Genomic DNA, 25,854 nt, shown 5'->3' on the forward strand with positions numbered 1-25,854 from the left:
CACTGGTGTAGAGACACCTCCCGACCAGATGGGAGGTATTGCCAGTCCAGGTGAGGTCACTGGATATATGCACACCCTGGTACATATACAGCTGGTCCTCCAGCTACAGAGCTGGAGACCACTTTGACAGGTGATCTGATGGCATGGGGTGGCATTAGGGGGCATTGCTCGACCACAGAGCCAGTCGCATTCATATCTTCATTTAATACAGTAGAAACTCCCACACTTGTGCCTGTTGTCCCACACACTTTTTTTCAGCTGGCTTAATCCATTGCCAACATGTCATAACTTGTTGCAACAAGTTTCTTTCTGTTTGTTTCTGGTCAGGAAAGCCCACCATCCTGAGAAGCTCATGCCTGTTTTAACACTTGTGTGGCAGTGACACAAGTGTTTTTCTGGGAAAAAGGGTTCTCCTGCTACTGTTGTGCAGAGCTGTGCAAGTGTGTGTTAGAATCATGTCAGCAAACCAGCAAAAGGCAAAGAATTTGCACAGTTTTCCCCCCACACTAACTGAGTGAATCGAATAATGTTGTTGGATGCAGGTATTGTTAGCTAACCAATGGCAATATAGCACATTAAGCTTGTTAACAAGAATAGGTTATTGATTTTGTTATTTATGTTCAAAAGTGGGTAGTACTGGTTACATTCACTTGAATAACTTTCTGGGAAAAAGGGTACTTATATGAGTAGTTGTTTATTTTGCATTAATAAACAAGTGTGTTTTTTTTACTTGAAAGGTTACATAAAGGTTTGTTTATGTATTTCTATTAAAGTAAAAACTTGTTTTTTCTCCTCTCCCCCAAAATAAGACAATGTCCTGCTAAATCCCTCTGGAGCCAGGGCTGTATGGAAGGAGAAGCTCTCTCATCTCTAGATGTCATCCAGAGCAACAGCAGCATGTGAGCTACAAGTAGGTCTTCCCTCACCACCCGGAGATGAGGTACAGCTTTCCAAACTGAAGGAAACATTTTCCTTTTTTCTTTTGCATCTTTATTTAAAATGCACACACTCAGCAGTACACACACCAGTAGATCAGGTTGAATAAGATGTAAGCGCCTGGGAAGATCATGCGGGAGTAAGTGTCAATGGTGTGGGTGTTCTGGATTATGCGGAAACTGCGAATGCCCTTCTTCTTAGTCTCTGTGGACTCATTGTCCAATGTGAGATGGACCACCATCTGCTCCTGTTTGTCGGATGGATCCTCTGCTGCCATAGAGGCTCTGGTGTACCCTGCCAGACTGTTTGCATCTGCCTCGCTGTACATTCCATCCAGCATCATGGTCTTGGTGTGAGGCATGCCACAAGTACAGGGCAACGTTTGGGACTGGGTGAAAGAAAGGAAGGAAGTCATGACTGAGTCTAGGAATTTTTTGGAACTGGTTGTTATTGATTTTGAAATCATATCATACCTGTTCCTTTAGTTTTTCTCTTAGCTTCCGGTCTTTACCATCCCTCACTGTGGTCAGATAGTTGACTGCTGCATATTCAAGCACAGAGAGGAATACAAAGACAAAACTAACCCAGAGGTAAATGTCGACAGCTTTGATGTAAGAGACCCTTGGCATGGAGGCGTTGACTCCAGTAATAATAGTAGACATAGTCAGCACTGTAGTTATACCTGAAGCACAGAAAATAGAACAACTCTGTTTGTATAGAGGTCAATGAGGGCTGCAGAGAAAACACAAGAGGTATCAAAGGATTGCATAGATTACTTAGTAACTTCCAGTCATGACAATAAGGAAATGTCACTTAACTCATGTAAAAAGAAAAATACAACCCATAATTTAAAACTACAACTTTTACAAAAATATATTGTTTACATATTTGTTAAAAGTGTCACCATGTCCTGACAGCATAATATGAGACAAATAATATGTGAAAAGATTGATCTCCTCCACCTCCACTCCAATACGACAGATGTTTTCATGGCGTAGAAGATGAAGACTGCAAACAGTCAAACCTGTAACTGAGCTGCACGCAGCAATAAAACGTGAGCACAGACAGGTATGCACAGGTGGTGCTTCTGAGCTACAGCTAGACTTCAACTCCTTAAATGGGCTGTGAATGGAATATCAGCAAGCAACTGACACAGCAAGAAAGAAAGATAAGAAGAAAGACAGGAAGAAAGGAGGAAGGAAAAAAGATAGGAAGAGAGAAAAAAGAGAATGAATGAGAGAATGAAGCAAAGAAATAAATAAGCAATGTTGTTGAACTCAGGATCTCTGTCACAAAATGAAGACCAGTGTCCCATCAAATTTTATCTTGATTTTCCAGAGATTTTTTAAATTGCCGTTTAGTGAACTGCTCACAAGAACTGAACACGACCCAGATGTTAATTTTCTGTCCAATCTTAATATATTCTATGTCTCAGGATACATACAATGTCCTGTTGAGATGAACAAATTTCGATTTGAACCAGCACAAAGGTTTTTGTTACCTAAAGAGACCCTGGCAGGAACAGCCCTGCGGTCGATCCAGAAGGACACCCAGGACAACATGACCATCAGAGTGGCAGGAAAGTATGTCTGCAGCAGGAAGAAGAAGATGTGCCGTCGTAGGGTGAAGTTGATGTACAGCCGGTTGTACCAGCCTGAAAAACAGGAAACGATGCAACCCAGTTGTTTGGTGAATGTTCTGATGAACAACCCCAGACCATGTTTCTGCCACCACCATGTCTCACTGTGGCTTTGCTGTTCTTTTGGTGATGCTCAGTATTTTCTAGGTCACAAATAACTTTTAAAATTGGGATCCAAAAGTTTCAGTTTGGTTCTTTCAGATCATAAACTCTCCCACTCCAGCAACAGTTGATTTATACTACCAGCTCCTTATCATCTACTCTGCATGCATCTTTGCAAAAGTAAATATATTAATAATATTTTCTTGTGTATTATTATATACACAAAAATGTGTATATTAATAATGTACACACTTATTATTACATAAATCTAATTTATGTCAAATTAGATTTGTCATAAAGTCCAAATACAGTATGAAGATTCAAAAACACAATCGCTCAAAACCCTATTGATATTTTTCAGCTTATAACATTGTACATCATAAATGCTTTTACAATTTACACCAGACAGATTTACTAGGTAATTATACACACAAAAATACCTGTGCTGCTGTAGAAAGCCAGTCTGGAGGTGGTGTGAAACTTCTGGATGAGAAACTGAGATAAAGAGATCCTGTCATCTGTACTTAGGGATTCATCCCCACTTTTCCAGTAAAGCATCAGGTCTTCATCAGTGTAAGCGTCTGAGGGACAGAAAGCACAACCAGAGCAAGGAGATACTTTGGTTGGATCAGATGCTTTTAGCGGTTAACATATTTATTGAAGGTTTTCATTACAAACATACAAACATATCAGAGTTACCAACGAGGTGACTTCTATAGCAAATACTTATTTGTTAAAATTATCACTATGTCATGACAGCATAACATGAGACAAAATAAATCAAGCTTAACTGCTTTAATTGAGCTTTAACTGAGCTGTTCCTGTCTCCTTCTTTATCAGTGCCTTTGAAAGCTCCATTTCCTATCAAATGTTCTAAAGGGCTCAATGCTGAATCAGCAACACGTGTGTTAGTGTACTGCACTAAATTGAAGATATGATTTGATTTAAAGAAATGCTCATAGGTTTCAGTGGAAATTTAATAGAGAAGTACCTTATGATTATATTAAATAGTAGCATAAATGTGACGAGGTAGGGAAGGAACTTTAGAAGAGGAACAAAGGCTTTCGATGTGAAATGCCTTTACAGTGAATCAATCAGAGCAACAGAAAAGGATGTCAGCAAAGTGACTGAAAAAGCACTGGATCTTTAAGGAGTTCTACAGAAATGGTGGAATTACATTCTGCCATCTTTAAACTGCTGTTTCCACTTAGTGAGGTTGGTTCATAAGCTTTTGCCAGAATGTCCATAGCCACTTGTAAAAAGAAGCACAGTGAGACAAAAAGCTGTAAACTCAGTGTTTGTGAAACTCACAGCTCTCCAGCTCCAGAGTGCATGTCTGTGAGTCCAGAGGGAAACGACTGAAATCCATGTTGCAAGCAGCAGTAACTGTTACCCTGAGGGATAAAGAAAGGACAGTGTAAAGCCCAGCAGCGCAGGAGCCTGCCAGCTTGGATTTAGTTGGGTTCCTCACCTCAGGCTGTACAGAACATGGCCATCTGGAAAGACCCTCAGCATGATATTGTCGGTGGTGGTGTCATGGATAAAGGACCTCTTAGAATGGACGAAGAACACATCAGGGACCCAGATTTTTTTCACTAGGCGCCCATCAAAAGTCATGCTCTTATTTGTGGCGCTTGGAAAAGCCAACCTTTCGTCCTTCCAGTAGTGCCTTAGATACAGAGTCATGGTGAAGTCCTAAGGGAGGGGGATTGACGGTGGGCGGCATAAACAGATTCAGGATTAAGTGTCAGTAGAGGGACTACTTGCTTGCTTTCTCTAGTGTATTAAATTCCTCCAGGATTACAGCAGTCTGACCCATGCCAGCTGGATTATTGGTTATGTCGGGACCAAATGCACATACTCTACAGACGTGTGAAACATATGTTCACTAAATCATCTAACTGGCCATGGTTTCCATTGATCCAAGCTGATTGGAGTGCTGTTGCCTCACATTACCCTGCTACTTTACATCTGAAGGATGCTCTGCTGCAGCGCTGCAGCCCCGTGTACGGATCACTCTTTGCCCTGTTCTCCTCACGCCATTATATAAGACCAGATCACTTAGAAATAATAGCTATGACAACACATTGTACTATTGGCATACACCAGAAGAGAACCTTTAATGTTGCATAAGAGGAGAAATTGGACATTTCTCAAATAAATATGACAGCAAAGAAATATTCTTTATTGTCCTTCACTGAGGTAATTCAGCTGCTTCAGCACCAAAGTGGCAGAAACACAAAACCTAACAGACACATAATGATAGAAATATTGTCTAGATAGACAATTTCTGACATAACTGTACATGTTTGGTTCTGAAGAATTCCATCAAATGCGAATATTTAAAGTCTTTAATGCTTCTTATGTTATGTATTGTAATTATTACTAACTGGAATATTATTTATTACTTATGATTTGTCCAATCATGCCCCCACTGTGCTGCTTTCACAGAAATAATTGGTCTAGTGTTCTGCTTTTATTGACTTAAAGAAGAGAAATAATAATTGTAAATATTCCAAAATATTTAAAATCAAAATCAGAATATATTTTTTTAATTTAAAGCAGAGTGTGAAATAAACTCACTGTGAAAATGTTAGAATGATTTCTTTGTGGTAGGAAGACAAGCAAGACTGTTTTTATCTCCTAAAATATGTGTCAATTTACTCTCACTGTTTATTTTAAATTATATGTTTGGCAGAGAAAAAGAAGTTTGTGGAAACAACCAACACATAAGACGGATATTATTTTTAATTCAATGTTCAGTACCTGAATTGATTGACTTACAAAAAGTACATAGTTATTTGCTGTATGTGTGTCTTAAATATCTGCATAGTGCAGTCATATTCCATAAATTATACAGCTAAAAAGTTTGTTTATTTCACTAACTGAGTTCACCAAGTGAAACTTAAAGATGGTCAGAAGGTACTTTTAATCTGACAAACGAGATAAACAGCAGATCCTGTTTTACAGAACACGACTGTACAGATATCAGGGGTTTTATTGTCACGCTGTGATTGTATAGTTAGTTGAGAGTGTCAATTATGCCCACTGACGTTTTGCCTTGTGTTTATAATGTTGAATTATTACAAATAAGTTACAAAATGAACAAAAGTTTTCAAGTTAATGTGTAGCTGGTGATTTAAAAAAATGGACAGCAGCCTGGCAGAAGACATTCTGCTTTTCAAAACTTTGGCTGCTATAAAGAGAGCAACAACATGACCTGAAAATCACATTTCACTCCACTGGCTCCAGTTGCTGAACTACAATTCTTTGTTCGACAGTAAAGAACATTTTTGTGTAAGATGCCAGGTCAGTTTCAGATCATTTTGAATGATGTGAATACAAGTTAATAAGAATGATGAAAAATTGGACAAATCGGCAAAAGGTCAAAAAACAGCAAATGATTATGACTCAGAACTCTGCACACTCCAACATTCTGATTTAATGTCATTACCAGCAGCTATAGGCTGGAATCATTCATGTTCTTCCTTCTGTTCCAAAACAACTAAATCCACAACCTTGGGATCCAAATTAAACATAATCCTCATGCGCCCTTGCAAACATGAGATTATACAACATAATTTCCGTCCAATCTATAAACAGAGCAGAAGGCTGATTTAATTACATCAGTCAAACCTGTTTAATTTATTCTGATGATCAACAAAAGAGGTGTTTCCTGAAAAAGAGCTTGAATTTTACTTGAATTATCATAACTTAACTCAGTAGAGGATTGCTCTGTCACTGTCAGCTTCATAGTTCAATTTAACTAAACTAGAAATTATTCTGAGCTGCATGTAGTTGCTCATCAGAATCAATAAAATATCTTTAGTTGAACTGAATTGAATTTTGTGCTGGAGTTAAAATTCTGCGCTGTAAAAAAAAAACGGCCTCAATTTACGGTAAAAAACTGGCAGCTGAGTTGCCAGAATTTTACCGTCTTTATACGGTAAAATTCTGGCAACCAAAACTGCCAGTTTTTTACCGTATTTTGGAAATGCAGTATTTTACCGTATTTTTAAAATACGGTAAAATTCTGGCAACCAAAACTGCCAAATTTTTCCCCGTATTTCCCAAATATGGTAAAATACCATATTTCCTAAAATATGTTAAAAAAAATTAAAATGTGGTTTTGCCGTAGTAAATACGGTAATACTGCCTGAGGCATAATATCTACATAAGTGAAAAACAAGGCCAGACTGTATGATATATTGACATTTTATTGTAAAAAAAACCCAAAAACCTTATGGTAAATTACTGGTCACTGTTCTTAGCAGAATTTTACCATAAAAATTATAGTACAACACACAAAGAAGTGTAAATTGTCAGCATTTCTATACAGAAAGTTATAAAGAAAATAAATTCAAATTAAACAAAAATACAGATTATGAGTAATCCCCTTGAAGAAACAATTTCTATTTAAAAATTCAGATAAAAAAAGAACCAATTCTATTTTCTGTCCAGTTTCCTCACGGTATTACTGAGATCTGGAAAACAAAACAAAACAAAAAAAAAAAAAAAACAGCATGTGTCCACATAAGAGACAACCTATTGTAGAAGAAAAACCAGTGATAAAACGATTCTTGTTCTGGGTTGAGAGTAACAAGTCATTGAGTTCAGACTTTGCTCAGGATGGTTGTAGTCTTCCCAGTCACAGGTTGAAATTGAGACTCACATGTTGTCAATCGGGTGTTTCCTCTCTGCTGGAAAACAAACAAAGCAAAAGTTAGAAAGATGCACTACATGAACATCATATAAATGCACCATTCGCTTAAATGTTTGTTTCACCTTTGTTGACATGGAGACTGGTACTTTAACTAGGCGGTGTGATCATTTCTGACTGAAAAGTCAGTAGTTCTTAAACCTTTGTTTGTTAACTACAGGTGTGATCCTCTCTACAACCAGACAAAATACACAAACAAAAACCACAAATAAAAACATATATAACTGTTTTAGGCAATTTATGAAATAGATACTCACCATTTATCCGAGTCTCAAGAAGCCCAATAGGTTGTCTTCAACCATTTATGTAAGTTACAATTCCTGCAAGCTAGCAGAAACAAAGGTGTAAATGTGTACACGTTTCATACAGGCAAACAAATAGATACACCTCAGACAATTTATGCTATGTTAGATTTTCTCAGTCACCTTTGGTGCATTTCTCAAGTCATTGTTGGCATTTACAAAACAGTAAACGCATTTCTCAAAACAATTTGTAGAAACAGCAAAAATAGCATTTGTTTGCTTGAAAAATCCTTAGTTCAGCTCTCAAAATTCTGTCAGTTAACATATCAGTAACTCAAAATAATAAGTTATAGTTTCTCTATGTACAGATAAGATGGTCAAATTGATTAGTCATGGGAAGAGGCTACAAAATTCACATTTACGCTTTTGCTGTAATTTTTTGATGGACCATGCCATGGTGATTCAGAAAGAAAAAGACAGAAATGAAGAGAACAAAAAAGTAGAAAAGGAACCACAGGACAATCTCCTCATGGAAAACTGTACAGTGCTGTAGAAATTACATAATTACATTACATTTTAATTGCCATCATCATGCTGACAAAGGTTCCTGAGTGGGGTTAAGGAATGAACAGTAGGGTGGGAGAACCTCCATCAGCATCGTGTTGTGAGTTGCAGCCATATCCTGATGTTGGACTGATGGAAACTGGCAGATGTCCTCAGCCTCTTCTGACTCTTCTTCTGCTTTCCTCCCAACTATTTCCTCCTCAGCCTCACTCCTCTTCTCTCTGGCTGTTCATTCTGTCCAGATACTTGTTCATCAGTTCTCAGAAATGTAACATTGTGTTGTGTTCTGGCTATATAAACCATATTGTTGCCAACTGATGGTTCACAAGATGCACCTTCAATCTGTTTTCAGAAAACTGGTTGATCGTTGGTTGAGCTAATGGTTCATACATTGACCTGTTAGAGAAACTCAGGACTCACTTGGGAGCAATTTACCAATTCAGGACAGATTTAGAAAATAATCAATTATAAATTAATTAAAATATGATTGACACTATGACAACTTTAAGACTTATGCATGTTAAGACTTACACAATAAACTTATGCTGTTTTTGAAGTTGAGAATTCAACACAGACACGTTTAACATATACTGCTCAAAAAATAAAGGGAACATTTCACTTTAATTTTGTGTATAGCTCCAAATCCAGGCCTCCATTGGTTAATAAATTTGATTTCCATTGATGATTTTTGTGTGATTTTGTTGTCAGCACATTCAACTTTGTGCAGAACAAAGTATTCAATGAGAATATTTCATTCATTCAGATCTAGGATGTGTTATTTGAGTGTTCCCTTTATTTTTTTGAGCAGTGTATTTTGATCAACACGATAAAAGCAAATTACAACGGGGAAAAGCAGAGAAGTGCACATAATCAGTTACATGATGTACAAAAGCAAAACTTGCAAAAGGAATGACCAACTCATTTTTTGATGTGCAGAAGTGACACAGTAATTTGAAGATTGAACAGGTAGTTTTAAGAATTTCAATTCTGTTCTCAGAAATGCACCCAAACTGAGAAAAACTGTAAAATATTAATATTTAAAGGCTCTTATCTTAAAACCCTTCAACTGTCATGGACCCAGTGACTTTAATACAAGTATTTTGGGGGTGAGAGTCAAGAGGTCAAAGGAAAATATTAAATATTAGCTCTGATGCCAAGCCTTATACTTCCAAGTATTACCACAGTATTGAAACAAAAGCTAAGGTGTTCTTCACAGATTTAACTTGCATGCATGAACATTTCACACTCAAAGTAATTCAAATTACTGAACCAAACTTGGAAAAAGTTGCTTCTGCCATTAACAATAACTTTAAGCACATGCAGTCTAAAGTAGACCAGAAATATAATCTATGCAGTCGTTCTTACAGAAACATTAATGGAAGTGTTGTGTCTTGGAAAATTAAATGTTCCATATAGTAAAAATATCTAGCTGCAGTGCATGTACATAAACAGCATGGCTCAGAAATTACACACTTCTTTATCAGTTGGTAAACAGTTAGCTAACTTCAGTTAAAACCGTGAAAGGGGCTCACCTGTGATACAGAGATGTGTTTCCTTCTCCTTCTCCTCCTGAACGCGCAAAAATAGCAGAAACTTTATTTCAAAGACAGGAGCCGCATCCTGACAAGGACCAGGCCTACTGGGCTCTCAGCACCCTGAACTAGCACCTGCTAGTTAGCAGCTTTAGCTAGCGCACTGTGACTTTACTGTGTTGAGTTCAGGACACCACAGTATCCTGAGCCACGCTCAACTACAGGAACAGAGTTCATAAAAGAATCTTGCTGCTGATGCTGAAGGATCAAGCAGTAATACAAACTAGATAATTATTTGTTTACATCACAAATAACAGTCTCCATTTACTGTAAACCCTGCTATTTATCACAATAACAAAATGAAAAACTCTAGACTATTCTCCACAATATTTAGAACCAAGTGTGGGATTTGTGAAACTTCAATGAAGGGCGACTTCACAACTTGTATGATTTTGGATAACACTAGAATTGTTCTTTATTGAAGTTTCACAAATCAAATAAAGGTTTCACAAATCCCACACTTGGTTTTAAATATTCTGATATGAGTTGAGAATAATCTAGTCCAGATTTGAAGAGTCTAGGTCAGGGGTCACCAACTCCAGTCCTCGAGGGCTACCATCCTGCAACGTTTAGATTCACCTCTGCTCCAAAATGTCTGAATTCCCTCACCAGCATTCATTCCTCTCTGCAATAGGCTGGAAACGAGCAGTTTATTTGATCCAGGTGTGTTTGAGCAGAGACGCATCTAAAAGTTACAGGATGGTAGCCCTCGAGGACTGGAGTTAGTGACCCCTGGTCTAGGTGTTGTAGTTTTTTAGCTAAAGTAAATTAAAGATGCTGATGGTAGTGAAAAATTAGGTGGAATTGCACTTTAGCCATTTCCCAAATTGGAAGCAGCAATTGAAAACCAACTTCAGCTTCATCCATGCAAGAGGGGCTAACATACAGTACTCTTAATGTATAAGACATCTATGGTCGGCATAAAATTAATCTCAAATGCATCATTTAATCAAATGTTCTTATAAATGATGGTGACGTTGGCTGTAGGAGTTTGCTTTGCAATCGGTGGGTCGCCAGATCGATGCCTGGTCTACTGTTGAGATTTCAGTTTGGTGTATTAAAGGCATGATAAGAATGCGAACTGATCTATTTGGCATTCAGTTGGGAGACCAAGAGCATAGATTGGCATTGTATGCTGACGATCTGATAGTTTTTTTGACAAGTTTGTCCATTAGCATCCCAAATTTAATGCAACAGGTGAAGTTGTTTGGTCAGTTTTCTGGCTACAAAATAAATGATTCAAAGTCCTCTATTCTATTTTTGAACAGGGATGAAAGATTAAACCCGGTTATACAAACCCCATTTATCAATGCAAGAGAAGGATTTGTGTACCTTGGTGTTAAAATAACCCCAGACATTAAAACAATTGTATCAACAAACTATGATCCTCTGGTCAGTGAAGTAAACGAGTCACTAAATAAATGGATGACAATGCCCATATCAATGATTGGCAGAATAAACATGATCAAAATAAATATATTACCAAAATTTTTGTATCTTTTTCAGTCAATACCTTTGCCTCTTCCAAAACAATTTTTTGATGGATTAAACAGTATTTTTAGTAGATTTATTTGGAATAATAAAAAACCTAGATTAAGACTTCGCTTGTTATACCTGCCATATGAGAGGGGGGTTACAACTTCCTAATCTTAAATTGTATTATTGGTCCGCCCAGCTGCGTTCAGCCATGTTCTACTTTTCAACCGAAATGCCCCCAGCATGGATAAGAATTGAACAATTAGTAACAAACCTTAGATTAAATTTGTATTTGTATTCTGCAAGGCCAAAACAATTGATAAAAATGACAAAAAATCCCTTTTTAAAAAACACAATTGATGTTTGGTATAAAACCCATCAATATATTGGAGATACCCCTTCCATTTCTTCTTTCTCACCTATCTGGGGGAACAGATATTTTAAGGCAGGAAGAGCTGATGGAGGTTTCAAAATCTGGTCAAATAAAGGTGTACAGAAACTGGCAGATCTTTATAAGGATGACAGGCTTCTTACATTCGAGCAGTTATGTCAAATATATAACATTTCAAAGAAACACTTTAATAAAGTACTTACAAATTAAACATTTTATTATGTCAAAACACAAACAGATTGAATCTAAACCACCACTGTCATACCTAGAGAACATTATACTAGAAAATTTAGAGAGGAGAGGTCACATTTCCTTATTTTATGCAGCTTTACTAGTGCATGATAAGGAATCCACTGCAGATAGATTGGATGCATGGAGATCTGACATCCGAGAAGAGATACAGGTAGCGGACTGGGAATCTGCATGCGTAAAAGCCCAAAAGCAGTCAATTAATACAAGGATCAAACTCCTTCAGTACAAGTGGTTGATGAGAACTTATATAACTCCTGTCAAACTGAACCGCTGGGCACCTAACATCCCAGATATCTGCTGTAAATGTTTGGTTGGAAAGGGTACTCTTTTTCACTGTGTATGGGAGTGTCCAAAATTACAGCAATATTGGAACTTGGTTACGCAAACTTTGTCAAAGATCGTTGGAGTCAATGTATCTGCTGAGGCCAAAATGTGTGTTTTAGGTATTTATCCAGAGAACTGTGTTTTTAATTCCAGACAGTTAAAATTGATTGACTTTGGACTCCTGCAGGCCAGGAGACTAATATCTCTACACTGGAAAAAAAATGGATATACCATCAAACCACATGTGGGTGAAGGATATGGCATCATGTATGACTCTGGAGCGACTCACTTATATTGTCAGAGGAAAGGGAGCGGAATTTGAAGAGACATGGTCACCATTGATCAAGTTTCTGAAACACTACAAAGGACATTAAGAGAACTGTGCAGAGATTGCTGAGTTTTAATATTTTCTTTTTATTTTTATTTTTTATTTATTATTTTATTATTATTTCTTTTTTTATTGTTTTTTTTTTTTTTGCTTCGGGGACTGAGTTATTGGAAAAAAAAAAAAAAAAGGCTTTATTAAAAAAGAAACCAAAATATCACACCAGCATTCTGTTCTTTGTAAAAATTACTTTTGCAGTCTTGTTTACGGTTTTACATTGTAGATATAAATATCAGCAAAATTTGTAATTTTGGCTGATTAGTACTGTTAAGTTTAGGGTAATTAACTGCTGGCAATATTACAATACTTTTTTATGAACTTTACAATTACTTATATTTTACAATATATTTCTGTATTTTCTACATTCATGACTGTCAAAATTACTTAGGATATATGTTTATTGAGTTATGATAATTCCATGTATTTTTTACGGTAGTATAATGCTTTGGATATTACAGTCAGTTGGTATTTTACCATTTTTTACTATAGATTTATGGATTTTTTTTTGCAGTGTCGACTTACTGTAATTCCATGTATTTTCTACGGTAACAAAATGTTTTGGATATTATGGTCAAAAAGTGTTGGTCTTTTACCGTTTGTTACCGTAAATTTACTGACTTTCTTTGCAGTTTCGACTTACGGTAGTTCCATGTAATTTCTACGGTAATTAAATGTTTTTGGATATGACAGTCAGTAACTGTTGGTCTTTTACCATTTGTAACCGTAAATTTACTGACTTTTTTTACAGTGTGGCAGTGAATTTGTTTGGCAGTCAAGCATTTGTTTACATGCTGTTAGAAAAATATTCCTGCGCCGACTCATTAGCTGCAGCATCTGAACAGCATCCTGTGCCTGTGTTGCAGCAGAGGTCATTTGTTTCAAACTTCCAATCTTTCTCATCTAATAACATCAGTTATGTTGAATCTGGCTTGTTTTTCTTATTTGTAATTATCTGCTGCAGGTGAAATTTTCACCTGCCCTTGACTGACTAGATAGTGTGAAACTGGTTGCACTGCATGTCATTCAAACATTCAAGCAACATACCATGTCAACTTCAGATATGCTGTCCAAACTCTCCACCTGAACATCCACTCCAACTGGGACAGCCGGACCTGCAAATCAATACCAGAAAGCTCATTATCAGCATTGCTTTGTCAGTTTTAAAGTTGCTACATGATGTTTCTACATACTGCAGATATAAACCAGTGTACACTTTCTGCTTCCTCCCTTTGCTTTGAACTCACCACACATAGAACTGATGGTTGTTTATATATATATATATATATATATATATATATATATATCATCAGCTGATTAAAACCCCTGTTTTAATCAGCTGAGTCTTCCCACCATGAACTGTGTTCACTTAATAATGTAATATAGCACTTTTTAACATGCTTAAAAACCCAATACGCCCTTGTGAAAAATAAATATATTAAATATATTAAATCTTACTTGAAGCCAGACTAATCACCAGTAAACTTCAAGTTTGTTAAGAGTTATTTAACTGAAAGGATGCTATTTTGGAATAAATATATTTTAATTGTATTTATCAATCCATCCAGGTTCTAACACTCTTGTCTCTGGTGGGGTTGGGAAGGGTGCTGGTGCCTCTCTCCAATGAACATTTCGGGCAAGAGGCAGGGTCACACAGAGACAGACAGGACAAACAACCATGCACACTCACTCACACCTAGGGAGAATTTAGAGAGACCAATTAACCTGACAGTCATGTTTTTAGACTGTGTGAGGAAGCTGGAGTACCTGGAGAGAACCCACCATGCACAGGGGGAACATGCAAACTCCATGCAGAAAGACCCCAGGCTGGTTATCGAACCAAGAACCTTCTTGCTGCAAGGCAACAGCTCTACCAAATGTGCCACTGTGAAGCCCTAATTATAATGAAATTGTAATTAAATTGTAGAAAAACTTTAGAAAAATTTGAAGTATACTAAGTGTACTATTACACTGCTAAAGTGCAACAACTAAAAGTATACTAGTTAGAACATAAAAAACCCCTTATGTGTACAATTTCCATGCTTGATTAGTACATCTTAAGTATGCCATTTTGTGAAAGAATTACACAAAATGTATTTAGAATGTCTTCTAAATATAGAAGCATTATATATTTTATATTGCTTCTGTGATCTCAGTTTGCTCCAATTAAACATTCAGTTTATTATAATTGCTAATAAAGTACACTTTTTAGTTATTTATCAATGTCTTTTATTATTCTGCTTTGCCACTTTGTTTCTTACATGCTTCATATACACAGTACTGCAAACACATCAGGCTACCAGAACACAGAACACAGAAGGATGAAGTTCAACACACTTTACGGCTGAAGAAAAATTACATTGTGTACATTGCAAATGTACTATCACAGAATTGTACTATAGCAAGTATATCTACTCAATAACCCACTAAAAATGTATTTCAGAAAAATACAGCATATTTAAAATGCACTTAGATATATTATTTTTTCACAGGGGCTAATATAATGTATGACTGATGTATTAGATGTTGAGTTAAAATGAGCTGAACTGACATGGACTGAGATCAGGTTCAGACTGAATTCAGCTCATTATTAAGTATAAAAGCTAAATAACATTTAGTTCAAGTCAGCTTAATTCATTCTATTAAGTTTAATTCTGATCAGTTTGGTTCTAGAACAAGCATTGGATCAGTTGGACTAAACATGAGTAAATTGGTCTTAATGGAAGAGAATATTTTGTTTTATGCCAGCTGACCTGAAGTGACTCTGATCTGAGTTGGAGTCGAACTCTATAAATATCTGAACTGAATCAAATGAATTGGCTAACAGCCAATAGATTTTTTTTTTTTTTTTTTATCAGCCAGAGTTTCTGATAAAAATAAATATAACGGTGTTATTCTACTCATGATGTTGTCTGCTTCCTTGTCATGAAGCGCTCCCTCATAAAATAAGAGGATAGAATACTCTGGTAAGCCATGACTAATAATACACATCATTTCACACAATGTTTTTGGTTAAATAGTTGACAGGATTCTGCAGTTTACTGATGTGTGTTGCTCAACTGACTGAGTGGATTAGAAATAAGGACAATTTGGGATTTAAAGGGATATGGAAGAGTATCCTACTACCCTTATCATTAGTAGAAAAAAACAAACAGACAGAACCTTCTGTCATTTGTTCAGTGCAGTGACATTGGCTGCTGTGGTCTAGTTAATCTGTGAAGCCGTACGGGTGCCAGCCTTACATAACCCAAGGCCCAGCAAATCTGCTACCTGGAAGATGGGATATTAACTCCTGCCCAGTTCCAGCTGTCGGTCTTGTCCTCCTTTCTCTTACTCACACCATATGCCCCACAACACGTGCCGAACACATTAAATCCTGAGCTTCAGCTGGTGTGACATAACATCAGACACCTGCTGAAAAAGCAGAAATGAGAAGCAGAGGTCTGCTGGTGCCTCAGCTCAGCCTGCAGCTGCACACGGCCACAACTAGACTCAGAAAGCTTTTCTGAGCTGTGTGTGTTCCCCTGGTTACAGGGTGCATGAGTGTTTGATCCAAAGCCTTTTTGCTGTTTTGAAGCTTTTTTTTTTTTGCATCAGAAAATTTTCCCAGTAATCACTAATTCTTAGATGACACCTATTAGTGTGTCAGAGCAAAGCTCCACTCCACAGCTCCTGATGACTCTTTATGGCTCTCAACAGCACTTCAGTGTAATGCTAAAGTGCATCCACTGGCATTTCCTTATGGCCAGAAAGCTACACCCCCAACCCACCACACACACACACACCCACACACACACACACACACACACATGCACACGCACACACACACACACACACACATGCACACGCACGTGCGCACACACGCGCACGCACACACAAACATCCAAGAGCAGAGAACACCTCAAGTCAAATTAAAATGCAACTCAATCTGTGGGCTCAGGCTGCCAGAGGAGTCTTTTCTTTTTTCAGAGTTCTGCCAAAGCCCAACAGCTTGTATAATTCCAAATCTTCCTTTTTAAAATGCAAATGTTACAAAAACACATGAGCACAATAAAAAATATAATTTCTTTGTTTCCATACTTTGTCATAAAAGTAGCTATATTAGGTGGGTTTGAGATTTCAGTCAACCAGCTGATTCCTTTTTAATTAAGCTAATTATGTGAGTCATTAAGCACGCAACATTTCTGTTCCTAATTCAGAAAGTTACACCACTGTCTGTATAATAACCACTAAGAAATTCAGTTCATTAATGTTGGTTATTTGGGAGCACAGACGTTTTAAATGGTCCGTGTCTCCAGGCTGAATGTTGGCAGAGGAGAGCAGGATGATGTTCTGTCCTTACTGCTTATCAGGTAATAACTCAGAAATAATATGAAACACAATGCTAAAACATATGTACAATCAGAATAAAGGTCAAATAAGGCGAACCATTTTGTTAGTGGGATTCATGGGAAATGCTCTCCATAAGGCCAGCAATTTTAGTTATTAATAAACCAGTTTGCATGCAGGGAATTAGAATTTTCTGATGCTAATATAAACCTGAGATAATTACTAAATCTGACATAACTACCTTTAACCCAATATAATACCAGTACACAGTTTGCTTAGTAATTTATTAATTTACATCCCAGCTGTGTGTTTCATATTTTGCACAATTTGATTTGATATGTACTCACTTTACATCTGAAGCCATGAACAAGTACACCATTTAAAGTAACTCTACATATTCTGTATACAGGTGCTCCTAAAAGAAATCCCAACTCTTTATTTCTCCAAACTCAGCGATCACAGAATAATCTTCATGTCATTTCTACAGATGCTGAGGACACCCATCCCACACTCATCTGCTCTTGGATTAGCAGCTGTAAATCCGGCACCGGTTCATCACGCTTAGATCAGACAGCTAGGCCTATGCATTACAAGGGCAAATCCAAAGAGGGAATTCCAGTGATGCAATGCATTAGAGTCGATATTTTGGCAGAATATCTCAGTGCTATTTTTATACAAATATGGACTAATGCATGGTGGATCTATCTGTTTTCATCTATGTTTTTCAACCTAACGCAGAGAGGATCAAACAGCTGCACTCAAAGAAATTCAAAAGTAACGTGATGACAAATATTCTCCATCTCTTCCACTGTTTGAATTAGGTCTGACCAAAGGGAGCTGGTGCTGTTGATTTAGTTATGACACCAGAAACAGATCATACTTCTGGACATAAACTGTTTTTTTTCTAGGTAAACATTAATAATAAAGCTATTTTGGATTCTGTTTTGGACAAATAAAATTTACTTCACTGTTATACTGTTTACTGTTTGAAAAAAAATCATCTGGCATAACTGCATTTTACTTGGTTGTGTTTCCAGAATGATGATCAGAAAGAAAGTTTCAATTATTGTGGTGCAGTCAATAAACAGGAAGTAGTTCTGTAAGAAGCTTTGATGACACTAAGAGGAACCAGAGCAGCTGTTTGACTCACAATTCTCCCTCAGTCAGAGGATTGCACTGAAATCTCTCTCCCTGGAAAGGGAATGGGATGCTCACTGCTCACACAAGTCAGTGTTTGGTGATGCTAGAATGAGTTTTCTGCAGGATCTGACAATGACGATAAGTAAATACAAGACAAAAGGCTCCTCAGTGGGACGTATGCTCCCATCTGTGGCTGCAACTGTTGTCCTAAAATTCACCACGGTCCGTTTCCTCTAGTGGTTTAAACAGAGCTGTTTAATTCTAAACAGCAAAGAGCTGGACTCTTTAGTTGAATCATAAGCTCCTTATTTTTAATTGCCTGCTAAAATTCAAGCAGCAGGGGCTTTTTCTGACATTCAAGGTGCAAAGCAACCACAGAGATAATGACTACAAACTGAACATGACAGAATGGTTCTGCCAACATATGGTGGAAACGATGTATTGAAGAAATTACAAAAAAAAAACAAACAAACAAAAAAAACACCTTAAACAGCTTCAGTGCTGTAGACAGATGCAAGAAGCACGACTCCATGGTAACAATGAGGCGAGGGGAGGAGTTCTGTTCCAGGTTCTGCAGGGTTCTGTCACTTTAACTCAGTGTGATGGAACATGGTTCTATCGCTGTGGCTCTTGGAAGTATTACTTCCATTAACCTTAACCCTTACCCTAGTTATGAATTAAAAGATATCAGAACAAAGCTCTCCTATGTGAAGTAATTTTCCTCTAAACCAAAAAACTGGTTGTATCACCATTGGCAACAACAGTTGCCATCAGATGTTTAGCATGAACTGCATGTTTAAGGTTGAGCCACATCATTACAGTCAGATTTAAGTGCAGACTTGAACTAGGCTATTCCAGAATCAACTTTTATTAGTGGTGAGTTGGACTTAATGCCAAACCCAAGTTTGTCTGAGCTTGAAATTCTCTAAATTCAGAATTTTCAGGTGGAGAGCTGAAATTATATTTACTTGCAGCAAGTAACTGTTCAGCTGTTGGTATAATGTTCTTTTGTCTTTGATTTAGTTTTACTCCACATGGAACAGGGAGCACACATTTCAAAAAGTTACAGTTTTCTCAAGTCAGTCAATAGAATATGTTCCTAAAGGTCCTGGGAAATGCCCTGCGACAGACTGGCGACCTGTCCAGGGTGACCCCGCCTCTCGCCCGGAACGTTAGCTGGAGATAGGCACCAGCAACCCTCCCGACCCCACTGAGGGACAAGGGTGTAAAGAAAATGGATGGATGGATGGAGGTCCTGGGAAACATCAAGATGTTTTGGGGATGGGTCTTGGTGGTATTCTTGTTTAACAGTGGACTGAGAAGGTATTGGTGAGATGTTGGAGTCATTTTGGTAGGGTGGTCAGTCCATGGGACACTGCAAAGGATCTCCAATGTTCCATCTTTTCTCCTCTTCTCACAGTGATTCCCTCTAGTTCCAAAGCTTTACATGTCTTTGTTCCCCTTTCCAGACTGATAGACCTTGCTTCTCGTTTATTTTTGATTTTTTTTCTGATCTTGAGGTCTTTTACACCGTTTCTTGTTTTCATTCAGATTTTATTCAAATGGTATCTTAATTCTACATTGCGACAGTGATAACAGGCAGGTGTGGCTCAGGAATTGAGTGCAGCTTAAAAAAAAAAAGAAAAGTTTTTTACGGTAAATTTAGCTTCAGACAAAGGGGTCATTTCTGTCCACAGTGTGCCAAATTGCTTTCAATAACTTTTTATGTATTCATAAATTAAATCATCATCAGAGTTGCTTTTTGTGTTTAGTTGGATTATCTTTGCTTGATGGTAAAATTTGTTGTATCTTCTGACATGTAATTTTGACCAAAAAAAAAAAAAACTAACAAAAAAAAAACTGAAGAAATATGCAGGGAGGGAAACCAACTGATCCATAAAAACTAATGGTGTTAGGGAGCCACTGAACAGAGGTACTGCTGTCAACAACTCACTGGGTGTAACTGGATCTGAATTTGACTAGTGACTGGTTGGACTGGAATGGAGTGAATTGAATTGGACTTAAATTTTTTTGGTCAAATGAATCTCAATTTATTTCATAGAATATGACTGTAGAATAGAATAGAATAGAATAGAATAGAATAGAATAGAATAGAATAGAATAGAATAGAATAGAATATCTACTAAAGTAGTGGTAGCTTTCAAGAGAAGTTGCTTACCTGCGAATGCTGGCCTCATGGTGAAGTCGTGTTCGTCCACACGCAGAAGATGACTGGTTTTCAGCTTTCGTGTTTTGGTGCCATCGATGATCTTCCTTGACAGAGGACTGAGGAGAGTAAACAGAGAAACAGGGAGAAAGAATCAACATATTTTAAACAATGACAAGGTGACCATGTGAACAGCAAAACTGATCTTTGTTGCTCAAAACTACGCCTCTTTATATATGCTAATAAACACATTTTTATTCTGTGCAAAGAAGTATCAAGAAATACACACTGTACTTATAATTACAGACTACAACGCTTTTTATGACTTCTTTACATTATGCTTGAGAGGAACCAAATTTTTATGCAGTCGTTAAAAGCCTTTTTGGCCTGATAAGCTGCTTTTATTTGAACTGTCACTGTTTTTGTTATTTTCCGAAAGATATCTGACTATTTTCAGATCTGTCTCAAAGAGTTTATGATTCCTGGATAGCTCTTATCTGATAACCTTTCATCCAACAGATGGAGGTTAAAGGATCTCTCTAGTCTGGCATCTTACTGGATTTTCTTTCTTTTTCTTTGAAACAGATTTATTTCGGTGAGTTTTTAAGCCTGAACCTTCTTAATTTTACCACCTATTCAATTATCAATGCAGACATTCACAAAATCATGGTCAGGTACAAGAACTGGACATAAAAAAAATTAAAAGCCAGATTCTAGAAAAACTCTTCAAAAGTCCTTGGGGCCTCTGCAAGAATGTGCGCAAAAAGCTTCCTGCCACCAATTAAATATAAACTTGAGGACAAACTTTTGTTTGTAGAATAAAACCTTTAATAAGTATGAAGGAATATGGATGTGGACAATGTCCACCAAATGTATCAAATAAAATGACAGCTGATTCAGTCTTCCAATTTATTGTTAGATTACATCTTAAGTTGGTCAACTTGAGGCAATGTGTCATTAACAACCAATAGAACAGTGAAATAGAATTAGATCTTTGTTGCTGAATGACTGACATTAATGTTCTATGAGCTACACACCCATTCACCATGCCAGCCTCCAAGCCTGTCTTCCCAACAAGAACCACAGCATCAGGTGTTTCCCCCAGGGTCCTACAAAGACACATATTCATGTTCAACTTGATCATGGAAAAAGCAAAACAGGAAGCATGCCAGAACAGTTACAGAATGATGATGTTAAGAACAAAAGGAGATCAGAGTAAATGAATGATTATGATTTCCTTTCTTTCTTACCATAATCATATTTTGTAAACCTTCTGTTTGCTATCAGAGCTGTACAGAAAAACTGTGTGAACTTCCAAATTACATAGATGTGAAGATCTGTAGGAAACTGGAATTTCAGTGTTTTGCTTTAGGACACTTCAGCGTGTAATGGTGGGGAAGCTAGAATTGAACTCAAAATCCATCCCTGATCCCAGATGACTACTCTTCAAACTGACCTTGGTCAAACTAAATTGAATCAAAAACTGAATCAAATCAATTCTTGGACCTCCTTTGGAACTGGTCCTCTTTTAATGGAATTAAATTTGGTTTATTTTGACCCAATCCATAAAACAGAAGTTCAGACCAATCATTGATACATTCCAATTGATGGTAGTTTTCAAATAATGTAGTCATGTGCAGTTTGTATCTCAAAGTGGTTGTAAAAGTTTTCTATAAGAAACCCAACAGATCACAATGAGTCATTGACTTGCAGCATTCCCTGCTCTTGGACAATCACTTAGCAAGAGCAAAAATTAAGCTGTATAATTCTGCTTCCTAGTCTGGAGCCTCGGCTGTCACTGTTTTGAAGGAATAATCAATTTGGCCAATTTCCTAGAGAGAAGAAGCTGCTCCATCCAAAGTGGGATGATACCGTCTCTCTGGATCAGACCAGGTTTTTCCCAAAATGTTTGCCAATTATCAATGTAGCCCACATTGTTTTCAGGACTCCACTTAGACAACCAGCAGTTGAACGGAAACATGTCATCACTGGTCCAATCAGGCTGGAGACCAGAAAAAATGACATTGTTTTAGTAAACTTACACACTCAAGCAACAGTGACCTCTGACTGGCATAACTGGGTGTCATCACCACCAGCATAAACAACTATCTTACTTTATTTATGCTTATTCTTTGAGGTGGCCCATTCTGGCTCCTGGTAAACATTCAAACATGGCTGCTGGTGTCTCTAATGTCACCTTTCTGATGGTTACCAGAGTCAGCTTCACAATGGGTGTGTTGTTGAGTGAGGAAAATCTGTTAGAATCACAGATGGGTTGGTGGTGACCTGTAGGATGGGATCTAGAACGATGTTTTCTACGTACTGTCACCTAGCCGGTCTGAGGTACATGTATCAGAGGATTGATTGAGTCATACTACATAAACTGGTCACTCTGCCATGTAGTGGGGTCCACTTTATGTCCTTGTGGTGTCAATTAACACAGTGCAGTACATCACAACATGTCTGTCTTGATATCTACCTATAAGGCAGTGGGTTGGGATCAGTCATCATATAAATGAATGGTTGAACTGAAAAAAAGAGCATCACAGTTCTTTAAATTAAATCGCTGAATAAATACACGGTTGGAACTATTTTCAGAGACAAATAAATGCACTTTTTTTTTTCAGAGTCAGACAAATACAGACATTAATGGTGTGATAAAGGATATCATACATCTTTTTATTTTACTGTCCAATGTAAATTCTCATCTCAGGTTCATTTTATATTAATATTTATCTTGATGCTTGTTTCTGCTTGAAGGATGTTTGCCAAGTTGGTTTGCTCTTCCTCTTAACGAATATGGAAAAAAACGTTACAGTATGAAAGCTTTTGACACAATGAGATGGGTAACCAGCAGCACAAACACTAAACAGATGAAGTCCTGGCTTCATTTGGTAAATGTCTTGTTCTTCTCACTGGAAATTAAAATTCTGTCTGTGAAAACATGCAACTTCAGCTCTCAGAAAGTCAGAATTGTTGGGAGAAGCACTGCTTCAGAGCAGAGGTGCAGATTATCTAGACTCAATTACATTTACTTGATTAACTTAAATTTCATACAATTTAATTTCAGACAGAAACACCCAAAGAAATGTTAAACTGAGACTTTTGAATGTACACAAGCTCGATCTTCTAACCTTATTTTCTGTCTTCTCAGCTTCCTGCCTTTGGTTTGGAGATCAGAGAAAATTTTTGTTTGAAAGGCTTTATGATGTGAAAAATCCTGAATTTGGAAATGTGTGTTTCTTATGTCTGAATGTATTATTTTGAAATGGTGAAAAAGAAAACAAAGAGGGGATGATGATTTCTTCTTCTTCTTCTTCTTTTTTTAATTTTAGCTAAATGAAAACCTTAAACATATTTGTGCAGGCAAGCACAAGTCCTCTTTCGCTTCTGAATCACGTAAGAATCTTCCCTCTGCGTCTGTCTTTTTACGCACGACTTGGCTGACTCACCGCGAGCCCAGGAAACCGAGTAGTCCGGATGGACATGATCAACAGAACACATCCGCTTTTGTTCATTCTCACAAATCTAAGCTGCCCGACAGCTGTCTCTATAGCTCCACAGAATAGAGTTCCAGACTGAGTGCATATTGAAGGACGAATGGATGGAGGATGAGTGTCTTCCATTGATCGACAGTGTTTTGATCATCAGTTCTGACCTCATGGTGGAACTGAATCTAAGAATACTTACTTTCCTGGCTTGAGAGTCTCCTCCGGCTCGGACCACCGCTTTCTCCTGCTTCCCAGCTTCCGGGACTCGGCCATTAGAATCAAAGACAGAAAAAGAAGAAGCAGGACCCTGGCGTTACACGGCATGTTGACTTTTAAAGGTCCAGCGGGGATTCCACAAGAGAGACCTTGGGACCGCAGGAGGGGCGCTCTGAACCCGGTATCATCTCTTCTTTTGACGCACTGGCAAAAATGTGACAGGCATGAGACTGTGGAACTTGTTCGCCACAGAGATAAAGTCTGATAAGCGCTTTGATTGGTCAAACTGCAGAGCGGCTTTTTGTCACTGGGAAGCGCGCGGCATCAGCAGCACAAGGCACGCGCCGCAGAGCGAAATAAACAAACAAATCGACACGACGAATCCTGGTGCTGGAGAGAGGCAGGAGACGCACGTCAGTTCCCTTTTCTCTCAGCTGAAAACACTCTTAGATTGACCTAACCGCCACATTAATTCAACAAATCACGAACACTGTTTCTGACTGTAGACCCGGACACGTTGTCTGTTTAAAGGACACGGAGCTGGACCTGCACGGACATAACATTACATAGGAAATACTGTCCTCTGCTCTCATAAGGACTGTTTTTTTTTTAAATAAATATGGTCAACTGTAACTGTTAAATATAGCATAATGTCATTAAAAGCATTTACAAATTTCTATTGTTTCTGCTTGGGTCACACTTAGATATTTCTTATTTATTTATTTATTTATTTATTTATTTATTTATTTATTTATTTATTTATTTATTTATTTATTTATTTATTTATATTCCTCATTTCAAGAGGGACCTGAACAGAAATCTGCAACACACAGCAGTCTGGTCGCACAAAAGTAAAACAAATTAAAACATAGAGACACTTAGTAGAGCAACAGCAAATATCATATTTCAAATAGGAAAAAAAATCAATAATAATCTAAATCCAAAGAAATATAGGTTATTAGATTTCTGAAGAAAGGACAAGACATATTTTCACTGAGCTCTATTAGTCTGTGAAAAGATTAATATGTTATAATGCAGCCAGAGACCCAAGTGGAAACAGAACAGTGGTGAATCTTCCCAGGTTTCAGGGAGCCACATAAACCATGGCTCTAACCTACTGATAGAATCATTGTCTCTCTGAACCATCTACATCTAACACATCTAACAAGATCGGTCTGTCTGATGTCCTCATTCTTGGTCCCATTCATCCTCATCTCTTTAAAGAGAACCTCAGCAGGTTTTAACCCAAAAATGTGAAAACAAACACCTTTCACCTCATTTATGCCACCATAAATGAGCCTCTTATAGTCTGCTCTGAGATCCACATCACTCTGTCATATGATTGCTTCATTAAAATTGTAACTGTATAAAACAGGTTGGTTACATAGTGACTGTTGGGAGTCAATATGTAAGCAAGTTCCTCTGTCCTCTGGATGGAACTGGGTGAGCAGGATCTTGTCCTGTGTGTGAACAGCACTGTCCTGATGGTAGAAACCAACCAGGCTCAAAGACAATCTAAAATTCCTTGTTTGGGGCAGAGGGCATGACTCAGTGGCCTGGACTTTATTGATCTGTGGCTTGATAACCGCCTGGCCAATGATACGGTGCAGATATTCTGTCTGAGCAGCAGCAAAGATGCACTTTGATGGATTCATCGTCAACCCAACCGAGTGAAGGTTGTCCAGGACAATGGACGGGTTCCTTCTTCCAGTTAGTGCTGTGAGTAACAATATCATCCAAGTAAGGTGATCACTCCACAACTCAGAACAAGATGAAGGAGGCACAAACATGAGGGAGAGTGAGTGATCTGAACCTTGCTTTCAAGAAAACTCAGTGGAAACAGAACAAAGCAAATCACAATTCATAATGTTTGTAAAGTAGATTGAAGACA

General features: G+C 37.6%; 1 protein-coding gene across 1 annotated transcript; it reads right to left on the reverse strand.

Moving 5' to 3' along the window:
- Positions 1 to 967: 967 nt before the first annotated feature.
- Positions 968 to 24,448, reverse strand: LOC106933724 (gamma-aminobutyric acid receptor subunit rho-2-like). The gene is made up of 10 exons (XM_015013177.2): positions 23,947 to 24,448; positions 21,294 to 21,365; positions 20,269 to 20,375; positions 13,668 to 13,735; positions 4,149 to 4,372; positions 3,989 to 4,071; positions 3,118 to 3,258; positions 2,438 to 2,590; positions 1,410 to 1,618; positions 968 to 1,324 (listed from the first exon to the last, which is right to left on the reverse strand). Exons 1-10 carry the CDS (start codon positions 24,069 to 24,071, stop codon positions 1,010 to 1,012), a joined length of 1,497 nt encoding a protein of 498 aa, XP_014868663.1. The 5' UTR covers positions 24,072 to 24,448; the 3' UTR covers positions 968 to 1,009.
- Between the last annotated feature and the right edge of the window lie 1,406 nt (positions 24,449 to 25,854).

The sequence above is a fragment of the Poecilia mexicana genome, unplaced genomic scaffold (genome assembly GCF_051168715.1).
Source record: "Poecilia mexicana isolate PSO_F unplaced genomic scaffold, ASM5116871v1 scaffold_21, whole genome shotgun sequence".
NCBI lineage: Eukaryota > Metazoa > Chordata > Actinopteri > Cyprinodontiformes > Poeciliidae > Poecilia > Poecilia mexicana.

Coding starts and splice junctions, on each gene's coding strand:
- LOC106933724 (XM_015013177.2), bottom strand. CDS start 24,071: ATGCCGTGTAACGCCAGGGTCCTGCTTCTTCTTTTTCTGTCTTTGATT. Junction 20,376..21,293: donor GAGGCTGGCATGGTGAATGG/GTGTGTAGCTCA, acceptor TACTCTCCTCAG/TCCTCTGTCAAGGAAGATCA. Junction 4,373..13,667: donor GCATATCTGAAGTTGACATG/GTATGTTGCTTG, acceptor CCCCTCCCTTAG/GACTTCACCATGACTCTGTA.